At 26.8% G+C, this 12,678-nt stretch overlaps 1 protein-coding gene across 1 annotated transcript in view; it reads left to right on the top strand.

Moving 5' to 3' along the window:
* Positions 1-12,678, top strand: part of LOC129611240 (acetylcholinesterase) — a 161,909-nt gene that overhangs the window by 31,602 nt on the left and 117,629 nt on the right. The window contains exons 2-3 of the mRNA XM_055524287.1: positions 193-632; positions 9,325-9,457. Of these exons, the coding sequence (XP_055380262.1) occupies positions 346-632; positions 9,325-9,457 (420 nt within the window). The 5' untranslated portion in view covers positions 193-345. The remainder of the gene's footprint in view (positions 1-192; positions 633-9,324; positions 9,458-12,678) is intronic.

Below are 12,678 nucleotides of genomic sequence, written 5' to 3'. Positions count from 1 at the left end.
TCGATAATAGTAGATTTCTTTTTAATTTGAACTTACGTTAAGAGTACAGAGATTAAAGTCAACCAACTACTGCAGGGGGTATTGTGTTCATACAAAATTTCAACTGTCGGGATTTAATATTAAATATACTATATAGAAATATTCAAGAATTTTTACTTATAGTTTACATAATATTTTTTTCTTTAATTCCAGATATGTTGGACATTGAAAATTTTTGAAAATATTTAATTTAAAAATTTAATTTGGAGAAAAATATCAATTACTTGTTGGATCTGTTGAATATACAATATTTTTCTTTTTACAACACAAAAATAAAATATTGAAAAATATTGAAAATCATAAGAAATGGCTAAAAATAAATTAATATTGGGTAGTTTAATTGGATTTTTATTGATTCTAATACGAATCATTGCTGTACGTGGTATCATCGATAGATTAGTTGTACAAACAAGTAGCGGTCCAGTACGTGGTCGTTCTGTAACAGTACAGGGTCGTGAAATTCATGTTTATACTGGTATACCATTTGCTAAACCACCAGTTGATGGATTAAGATTTCGTAAACCGTTACCAGCTGAACCATGGCATGGTGTATTAGATGCAACACGTTTACCAAATACTTGCATTCAAGAACGGTAAGTACTTAATTTTATTTTATAATAAAAATGTAAATAAAAAATATTATAAAATTTTGTATCTCGTATAATGGCTAACAATTAATTTAATTAATTGCAAAATCTAAATTACTATTCTATAAATTGACAATTCTGCGCAACAATTTCATAATTTTTCTAACTATAAATCAATAAAATTTTAAAATTAAGGAGAATTTATTAAATTACACCAGATTTATCTGGTTTTGTGAATGTCAGACAATGATTCAAAATCGTTTTAGTATTTGTCCAATTGAATTTTTTTCAAAACTGCTCGAGACAGAGATTCTGGTCTGATTCAGAAAAATTAAAAATCGAAAAGAATTTCAAAAACCAAGTTTGTATGATATACAAAAAGTTTTACTTTAAAATATTCTGCAACTCGGTTAGCGCTGCCACATTTTGCTCGCAGAATACCTTAAAAATTTGACAAAAAATATTAAATAACCGAGAATAAAGAAGATTTATAAAGAAATAGGAAAAAACAATTTATATAGTCACTAGAATTATAATTAATTGAATGCCAATCTGCTTAAATTAGGCAGATGTTACTGCTAAGTTGATATAGGTTAAAGAACTATAATTAGCAGCACAATCGGATTGTTAACTGAAATGCCGAGTTATTAACTCCACACTGGGCGCATATTTAAAATTTATAAAATTCCAAAATCTTTTAAATTTTAAAAGTTCTTTTATTTCATTTTTGAATATTGTTTAAATTAAACAAATACCTAAAATCTTATCAATGCATCTTACGATTGTTCTTGCGATATTCTTTCGGAATTCAAAAAATTCTTATATATTTTTCTTTGATATTTAATAAAATAAGTAAAAATATATTAACAAATAAGTGAGTACGATATTGATGGATCTATTTTATGAATATTCATGACATTTCATGACATAAAAGTTCTGATTTTATGACATAATAATTTCGTGATTATCATAATGTTTTGTGTGTGTAAATTATTTGTGTGAAATGGTATTACATAAAAATCTTAAAATAGACCAGTTTCATTTCATATATTTTATGAATATTGTCATATCTTATTAAACATAGCCTTCACGATTTGCATCAAAATTCATGGCGCTGTATTTACTGCTACACGCATTCTTAATTTCAAAAGTATGCACAGAAATAGGTTAGAAATTAAATTTTGAATAGTTTGAAAATAAAAAATATTATTTTTTTATCAAAATTTTTTTATTAAATTTTCAATGTTAAAAAATTAATGGTAGGTAAAAGAAAATTTTAATTATTACTGTTATTATAAATTACACTTAACTTACTGTTACATAAATTTATAACTAAACTTTCTAAAATAAACTGCAATATTTTATAAATATTTATTTTTGCAAAAAATTCATATAAAATTATAAAATTAAATAATGCCATAAAATTTCAAAAAGATTGCCTGAGCCCATTATAAATTCTTGCGGGTATAATTTTGTATTAAAAATAATTTTTTAATTAATAATTTATTATCTATGGTTTTGCTAAAAATAAATTTTTATTATACCATTATTTAAAGAATACGATATGAAAGTACTAAAAATGCATATTAGAATTTCATGTATAAAAGGACTATAAAAACATAACGATTGTTACAATACGTTATGTATGAAATAATCTTGACGATGTGAGGTTGATAAGCTTGTGCATAATTATATTAATATTTATAAAGTTTATGTATATAACATTTGCTAATTATTTTAATTATAATTATTGTTGAAAAAAAACTTCAACGAAACTGTCAAGATTCGATGCTAATAGCGTAGATTTTAAATAATGTTTTGATTATTAATAACTTATAGTTTATGGGAGGTCTTTTAACAAATCAGGGTGCCGATATAACTCATTCATATTACATAAATAATGTCATTATATTTTGATGAATTTCAAATTTAATATTATGACCTTTCGAGCTTTGAGTATAACATATTCCATATCAACTTTCTAAACTCAAATAGTTAAAATACTAGTTATGGAGTTATGAATTTTTTGCATTCTTGTGGCAGCAAAACTTCTATTATATTAGAATAAATTATATGACCAACTGTAGTAAACTTAGCATATTTTTACAAATACATGATTATTATTTTATCGTAATGAATCTACGGGATTTGATGCAAGCAAATTTGCAAATGTTACATGAACATTTGTGTAGTAACATTATAATATGTCAAGGATCAACTTAGTTTTAAAATAATGATGATTAATTTAATAAATAGTTTATTAAAATAAGCGTGTGCAGTAATAAAACGAAAAACCGTATAATATTAGAATCACTGGTTTTCCAATAAGCTATAAAAAAAAGAAAGAATAAAATAAAAAGAAGAAACGGTAAAATACAATTAACATAATTTCATCATTCAGAGTAGAATATCCTTTTTAAGGTTAGTAACAGTTGTTTTTGGTACACCTTTGTTTCTTATAAAAAGAAGTTTTTTTAACAGTTTCAGTTATTTTGTTTTTTGGATAACATTATTTATTCTTTGAGCAGAGCCGTAAAATAAAGTTAAATAATAAAATACAAATCATAAATAAATAAATAATTTCCTCTACTTCTATTTATTTAGACAAAAATAATACAATAATAAAATACAAAAAAAAATCTATGTATACGTAAGAAGAATAATAAGATAAAAAGTGAGAATACTTAAAAATACATACAAATATATTTGTAAGAATACAACAATTCTAAGGATATAAATATAGTTTCTTCATTCTACAAGTTTAAGAAATTTTATGTTAGTCTTTGTATTGTACAGAGAAAAAGTTTATCTAGAATTTTAGGAGAAGATCAGTAGTTTCTTGTTAATTTTGGCTGTGCATTACTGCTTTTCTATAAGGAATAAAATTTTTCTTTATTTTTATTTGTTTTTCTTTTGAATTTGCTCTTCATTAATTTTTTACAACGTTTACTGATAGTCAAATATTCATGGTTGGTTTGTTAGTTTTTGGTTTTCCACCGAGAAAAGGAATTTTGAGATTGTAATAAAATAGAAAGAAAATTTACTTATTTCTATTTTTCCGTCCAGTAAAAAAAAAACAAAACTACATAGAAAATTAAGTAAAATACAAAAAAATATATTCAGAATGAATTTTCACACTATTTAAGCTTTTTATTTTTAAAAATGTATGTTTAATAGTACTGGGCAAAAAGAGTCACTTTGTAAAACAAGAAATAGTAAACAATTTGAAAGAAACCAGCGGCTTCTTTAACTATAAAATTGTTTCTATTGAATTGTAGATTAAATTCCAAATTATAATTATTTTTACATTCTATTATTTTAATTCTATTAATTATTCAGGTGTCAGCACCTGAACTCTTACACCAAACCCAATTTATAGTCTTGTGCATGTTCAGAGAAATAATCATCCAATTTACTAGAAACTTTTATATAAAAATTTAGGGCGTTAAAACAATGAACTTTAATAAGATTTTTGTGATTATTAGAACTCAAAAATCAAACAATTTTATATTTCTAACCATACCTTACGATCTAATTGACGAAATGTTCTGAGATTTAATATTTGGGTCCTACTTTCTACTGGATAACTAAAAAATTTTTGAATTGAATCTTTTGTGAGAGCCATATTTTCCCCGATGTATTAGTAAAAGCTAACTAGAATAGTTCTTACAAGAATGATAGAGCTTACTAGAAATTTTGTGCAAAATTTTCGCTAAACTAGACAAAATGCCTTGCGGTAAGTTATACGTTGTCCACATTAACATTTTTTTAGAAACCATTATACCGGAATATTCTAAACAACTTTCCAAAGTTTCATGGTGATCAAACTACCTGTTTATTATTGTGAGGTCTTACATAAGAAACGTAGGTATCGTTTATCCAATACGAATATAATTTTCATGAGCACTCTACACATAACCATGTATGGTATTATTATTATTATATAATCGTATTTGTATAATAAATTAATATTAGAATATTTAAACAAGGATACACAAAAATATAAATGGTTAACTAAATAATCGTATCCTTTTAGTTATTTAAAATTTATTTACTTTGAAAATTGAAACTGAACTTTAAGTATACCAAAAAGTAACACTCACATTTATTCAAACATGTAATCATAGTACTATGATATAAAAGAACTAAGTAGAAAATTCTAAATATACAAAATAAAGGATAATTTGAATAGAAAGAAATAAAAAGAGTATATTATATATTATAAAGAATGAGAGAAACGAAATAACAAAAACAAAATGTTAATAAAGAGTGTCATTACTCATGGGATGTAAAATTTTATTTTTCACTTAACTGTTTTAAATTGATTATATTCTCTTCAGTTACCTTTAGCACTAGAAGAGATAGTACAGTACAATAACACACTGAAAGAAAAAAAAACAACGACGAAATGATGAAAATAAAATGCAGAAAATAAAATCTCTAAGAGATTTTTATTTTATATTTCCTTAGTGTTAAGTTATTTTTACCTTTTGCATATAAATGGGAGCTGTTTGATAATTTAATGAAATTAAATATTATATATGTATCGGTAGATAAGATAGATCTATTGAATATAGATATAAATGACCATATACATTTTACACATTCGATGTAAATTTTCTACATTAATATTTAAAAAAAAATTTTTATAAATTTTTTAATTGAACAAAACAAAAACATGTTGGATATGCAATTACTTGATGACTTCCTACAACCTTTTTCTTTTACAGCAAGTTGTATAATTTTATATTACTTGCACATTTTCGGTTTTTCAGATTCTACTAAATTTTGAATTTGAGGGCCTGTTTATACCCGTACGAACGTATTCGTAGGGTATAATAAATTTGCCTTACCATTTGTAACGCTAAGAAATAACGGTCTTAGATATAGACTCAAGTGTATGTTTTTGATTAGCGTCGAATTCTGAGTTAATTTAGCTTTGTCTGTTCGTCCGCCTGTCCGTCCCAGCGATAACTCAAAACTAATTGAGCTAAGTTCACCACATTTTCACAAATGATTTATTGAATTATGTGCCAGAACCCTATTTAAAGTGGAGATGGTCGGGGTACAGATTCGGGTAGCAGCCATACAGCTTCAAAATTTATTTTATTTGTATCTCAGAAACTATCAAAGCTATGGTATTGAAATTTCACACAAGTCACACAAGCGAATATATTAGTAGGGCCAATGTGTATAATAAAAGTCGTTGAAATTTCTTGGTTCCTTCTAGTAGCTCCTATACAACTTCACTAGTAGTTCGGGCATATCTTAGATAATATTGAAAATACAGTACTGAAATTTGGCATAAATTAATATGGTAAAACGGCAACTTAAGGTCATAGTCTGTCCTATATTGAGTTGTGGCATATTTAATCACACATAGGATAACAAATTCATACGGGTATCACAGAATTGACAAGGTAACTATTTTTTCTCGTTTATTTATAAAAATATGTAGGAAGAGATTAACAGTACTTAATTTTTTTTCTTTGACTGTGTATTTTGCAAAAATGCTTATACCAAAAACATGTTTTGTTGATTACAAAATTCGTACATAAAATTATTTAAAATAAAATCTATGTCGATAATATTTAAAACTTATTAATATCTTACTGTATTAGAGTCCTTATATAAACGTACAATACTAAAATGAAATTACATAAATGCAGTTTCTATTTTTTTGATCTGTTATAAAAAGATTTTAAAATATGGTTCTTAGTCTCAGACGTCCATTAGTTTGTTAGTCTTCAAATAAAACTAGCGTAGGCTTCTCTATAAATAATTCGTTCCAAATCGCTATATATTTTTCCAGGTTATGAACCCCAAATGTGAAGTTGATATGAACACAAAGAACATAAATAAAATTTAATTGCAATTGCAATATAGCAACCCTGACATTTTCTTGGTACTGGAATGATTTACTGAATTCAAAATTTTTGTTATTATATGGTGCAAAAACGTATGCGGGAAAATATATATCATAACGGTATATTAAATTTGGAAAGTTTCTGAACAATAAAGAGATTATTTGTTTAAAAGTATGTATTGAAATAAATTTATTTTCTTAATTTTACAACATTTTTTTGGAAAACGTGCCTGTATGAATTTAGAGCGGAATAAAATTTTTATGGCATTTTGTGCATGAGGATATTTAGAACGGCTATATTTGCAGAGAAAATTTAATATATTGCGTAATTGAGGAGTCAATAATGTGCGAATGAATATATAGAGTGAAATCCAACTGAAAATTTAAATAATGCTGGCTTATACATAACTTTAAAATTCTTAGAGAAAAATTTCAAACTGAAAACAATAATAAATATTGCTGTTTCTACAAGCACTTTACGCCAATTTCAATTGTCATAAATTTCCATGTTTTCGCTAATTCTTATTTTGAATTTAAAATTTCTAACAATTATAATATTAAATTAAAATTACAATTTGCATCAGGGATTGGGTTATATGGATTTGCCGAAAAAAAATTGAATGCTTTATCTCTCTTTGAACAGTTCAACTAACAATTGAAAGACAATTTAAACATAAAAGTAATAATCCATAAATGTAAAATAATACAACATATATGATATTTGGTTTGTTTTGAACACTTTTCCAAAAATTTTTTGAAAAAAAGTGCTTATTAGCTTCACTTTGTCCGTCCTTCCATCCGCCCGTCCGTCCGTGGACATGTTGATAGAAAACTGAAATTTTATACGTGCATAGATCTTATACATAGAAACTTATTTCGGTAGAAGAAAATTTTTACCTCTCTCCCTCTCTCCCATCCTCTAAAAGTTATACCCCCCCAAAACCCTAAAAATGGCCTTTTTTTAAATATTTGTTGCAATGAAACCATAAGTTTTTTTCAAATTTTGCAAACGCAGAAAGGCAGTAGCTTGCTTCTCCTATCGTGGCATACTATAGTTAAACTTTAGAAGAACAAAATGGCCGTTCAAATTTACCGTTATCTAAAATCCTTTTTTTTTTTTTCAAATTTTTGATGTCGTTCTTCTTCTAGACCCCAGGTTGTAGGAGCCTGAAATTTTAGCAGCTCTTCGATACTAATAAATAATTTATTTCATTACAAGAAATTTTTTTTTTTTTACATTTCTACCCCCTCTCAACTTGTCGCCTCTTGAAATTTGTAAAATTTGAATTTTCGAACCTTTATATTTCCGAAACCGCAAGCTTTTTCAAATTTCTATAAATGCAGAAAGCTAACGGAAAATTCTATGACATTAAAAAATATAATTATTTTTCTTAACTCATACAATTATCCCTTAACATCGAGCATTATGTTAACCCCTCTTTAAATTAATTTTTGCTTCATTTCAAAGACTGCATATATGCGTCATCCTAAATATATGCAATCCTAGAAATAGTTTTTTATATGAATGAAAATAATTTTAATAGTGTGATAGCTATACACAGACTGTATTTAAAAGCAGCATTTTCACTTATTTAAGGGAAAAGTGCTACAATACAAACCATTAGTTTGACCGAACTTTGTTATTTTGTAATTTTTATAAATCTCTTTATTTTCTTTTTGGAAAACGCGTATTTCTTGTTTTGTAGATAATAAAAAGGGAAAAATTCTAACCATTCTCTGCTCACACAATTCAATTTTATTTATTTTGGGAAGAAATAAATGAAAGGAAACATGATTTTTATGGGGAAACTTGAAAACGACAATAACAAAAAAACACGTTGTTTTTTATGGTTTTTTTTATATCTCATGTACCTGCATAAAAATACACATATGCATACATACGTATATGAGTGAATGTACATGCAAGTGAAACTCCCCGGCATTTGGAACAACAACACCTTTTCCTTCATTTAAATTTAATTGCTCTTTAAAAATATCTACACACAATTAAATCTAAAGTATATTCCGCTATATTACTGAGTCAAGGTACGGTGCTTCTAAAATTTATTTTAATATAAACGTAGTAAGGTATGTTTAAAGGATAAAGAAATAATGGTCTGAGATATAGGCATAAATGTATGTGTTTGATTGGCGTCAAATTCTGAGTTGATTTTACTATGTCTATCCGTTCATCCCTCTCAACGATAACTCAAAAACTGATTGAGCCAAGCTCACCAAATTTTCAAAAATTGTTATTTCACATCATTTTAGGAGTGTAGGCATACGTATATGATTTTCATCAGGATCGAAGTCCTAGTTTATTTAGCCATGACTGTACGACCGTTTGTCTTTCCCAACTATAAAAATTCATTAGGCTAGAATTATCTAATTTTCGACGATTACTGGTTCAAGGAAAACTGCGGTTCGACTAGCTGCTCCGTAATTCTAACAACCATCCCCATCTCGGAACGAAAATCATGAAGTTTACAGTATTTTAAACTAAATAAGACAATAAAATTTCTTAGTGATTGCACAAGTTCTTTCAATAGCTATCATTCAAAAGTAATATACCGTTTTAAACCCAAAAATGACAATATGTGCGTATACATAAAATTCTTAAGACATACTTAAGTGTGAGTACTGATTACCTTGATAAACTATCACATAAATTTTGAAGACATTACCAGGGCACTGCCCTGGTAAGTATACTTGGTAGTAGCAGTGATAGGGGTATCACAGAGTTGACACTGTCTAATCTTTTTTTTAAGTTTTTTTCTTTATACCATATTTTTTCTATATACCCGATTGTTAATTTTCAACTCTCTTTTACAGATATGAATATTTCCCTGGATTTCAAGGTGAAGAAATGTGGAATCCTAATACTAATATATCTGAAGATTGCCTTTATTTAAATGTATGGGCTCCAGCGAAAGCACGTTTAAGACATGGTAGAGGAACCGCAGAGGTAAGTTCAATAACAAAATAAGTAAAATACATGAACAACAAAAGTAACAATAAATTGTCTCAAGCATAAGGAACGCCGAAATAATTTATTTTTGTTTGTTGAAGTAGGTCAAAATAAAATGTGTATATTGATGTTCACGGTGCTGGGGTTTTTATTTTAAGATTCAATTTTTGATTATTTTGAAAATAATTTCTGTTTATTATAGCTTTCATACATAAATAATTGCAAAAACGTTGAATAAATTTTGGGTAGGATTTGCGCTTCTAATGTTTTTTAGCTACAAAAAGATTTCTTTTTGTCTCCGACACGTGCTAATAAATATTGCTTCCTTCAATTTCATTCACTCGCTTAAATCCAGTATTCGCAGAAGCGAATATTGGACTTCTATAATTTCTTAGGATAAGTAAAATTTTGTTTTGAACGCTTTTTAATCCCTTTGTCTCTTATTTTTACTGACTGCATTGTGTATACAACAAGGTAGGTTATGTGATGGTAGCAAATTTTGCATATCGAGTTTTCAGTGGGAACGCACTTCTCCATGGTAGGGAAGTGTAAATAAACTATTTTTAGTAACCTGTCGAACTTTCGGTCTGTCTGCACGCATATATCTCAAGTTCGGCTAAACTGATTTTGATGAAATTTTATATGTAAGTTTTTTTCGACGACGGTTCGGATTGATCAACTTTTGGGATGTATCAGGCCATGTGAACCGGACTTTTAAGCGGGTCTGTTTTACATTATTGATTATTTTGAAAAAAAATATTCAACAGATTTACTTGAAATTTCATATATAAATCTTATTCGACCATCCGCGAAACCTCTTAACTTTTAGAAGATATCAGATGTCAGCAACTGGAAGTTTACTACGGGCCAATTATACATTTTTGTGTATATAAAAAGAAATAATCAACCTATTTTATTGAAATTTAATATTTAAATTCGAGGTGTTAAAACAATTAGCATATAAATTTTTTGGAAAGATCAGGGCTCGAAAACTGATCTGCCGAATTGCCGAAATTTCTTGAAATTTGATGTTTGAGTTCTGGTTGTTACCAGAAGTTGCTGACGAACTTCTCCTATAATTCGGACGGTACAAATTCACTTTTTTCTGGGTATGTTAACTAAAAACTTATTAGTGTACTTGAAATTGTAAAGAAGACGCATTTTCATAATTTTGTGGCATACTTTTACTAATATACACAATATACATTTCGGTCGGTTATGTGCTGACCACGTCAGATTTTTTCCAAATGTTTTGTTATTGTCACAGCCTCTATGTAGATTTATTTGTAATTGTACATATCCTTACGATTGTATACAGTAAGTAAACAGATATGAAATAATTTTAATATTAATGTAAAATAAAAATTCATACTAAATACATATGTGTATGTGTATATATATAAAAATATAATTTTAAGGATATTCCCAAAAGAATAAAAAAAGAATTGAAAACCTATTTGGATCCTTATCAAGAATTTTTTTGACATTTTGAATATCAAAGAATCATTATTAGAATGAAAATTCCAAAAAATCAGGAAAGTAATTTTTTAATTATTGAGAAAGTTTTTCAACTTTACTTTTCCAAATTTATGTATGGGTGCTGCATGCGTGTAGAACAATATTATGAAAAATATAAAAACTAAAAGGCTAAGCGTTTAAATACGCCGATATTGCACTAGTTTTTTACGAAAACTGCGATACAATTGCTTATCTTTCGTTCATGTACGACGTTTCTATTACAATAAAAAAGGAAACTTAATTTTGAAGTTCGTTTAGTTTGTTTGGCAAACTTGCTATCTTTGAAAATGTCCATATTAAAAAAAAATTAGATTTTAAAGAAAAGTCAATGAATTTTCTCATTGGGAATTCTTTTGTTTTAATTTGTTGTTAATACACCAAAATCAGAAAAATATTTTAAATTTAAATTAAATTTCGTTCATTTTTATAATTCTAAGGAACAGGTATCCGAATCCGAAAGCAATTTTTCTGGCTATTTGATCTTTAAGATCATGTTTTACAAATTTTGGTGAAAAATCATTCTTTGACTCTGTGTATAGAAGAATTACAAATCAAAAATGCGATTTTTCAAATACTTTACTCTTTTATTTCATTGGTATAGTACAAATATCGCCATTTTGTTTTACAAGTTTTTACTTTGTATGAACTTGTGCAAAATGTGTGATATAAAACGAGAAATGAAAAGGAATTCATCAACTCATGGGAATACACGCTTGTGTTTCTAACTTTTTTCAGAAAAAAAAATTATTTTATGTATCCTTGGATGTGTAATATTTAAATAGATAGGAATCTGTAAATAAAGTGGAAAGTGATTCCAAAATACGCTTAAATCAGTTAAATTTTACTATGAATAGGATCAATTTTAAATTTATTATAAATTAAATTGAAAAAAAAGCATACAAACAAAGTTTTTAATAGGCTTAAAATAAACTAATAAAAATTTAAAAATGAAATCGGAAAAAATTTGACTGGTTATGAAGAAAACGTGTTTGATATTTATGCATAAATAATGTTTCATTTTATGTTAGAAAGCACCTAATGGAATTTTACGATTTTTATGATTGAACATTAAATTGCTTTGTTAACTCGTGTTTTTCATCCTTGAGGAGTGGCGAACGTTATTCACGACTCTTACATTTTTGGGCTCAAAAACTATTGTAACATTTTATTTGTGCAATTTTTATTTAATAGAGAAACGTAATACTTATTCATAATTATTACTGAAACGTATCCAAATTATGCCAAATTGTTGATTATCGACTAGCATTCCCTTTCTTCCACAATGGTAAATGTTGATGTGGTGATGGTAATCGAGCCTTTACTATACATATGCTTTAAAAATCAAATCACTGACAACTTGCATTAAAAATAATTTATGTAGATAATGTTGCGTAGAGCCGACTTTAGCCTTAGTCCGCCATTGTTTTTGTTCAACAAATTGTATACTTTATGTTCTGTAAAGTGAGAATATTTTAAATATTCATAATAAAAATACCATTTGCATATTCAAATTTATGTTAAATTTAATTTAAATTACAGTTTAACAAAAAAAGAAAGAAAATTCAAAAAATAAGATATGTAAAAAGCTTCATAATAATCACAAATCATAATAATCGCAAATACATCATAATCGCTTAAGAGAAACTTTTAATTACGTCAAGTAATCCAAATTATTATAACCCTAATAATATAATTTTTAA

The sequence above is a fragment of the Condylostylus longicornis genome, unplaced genomic scaffold (genome assembly GCF_029603195.1).
Source record: "Condylostylus longicornis isolate FDR11 unplaced genomic scaffold, ASM2960319v2 ptg000004l, whole genome shotgun sequence".
NCBI lineage: Eukaryota > Metazoa > Arthropoda > Insecta > Diptera > Dolichopodidae > Condylostylus > Condylostylus longicornis.
Note: the sequence above shows the minus strand (reverse complement) of the source record. Positions and strands in the feature narration are given on the sequence as shown.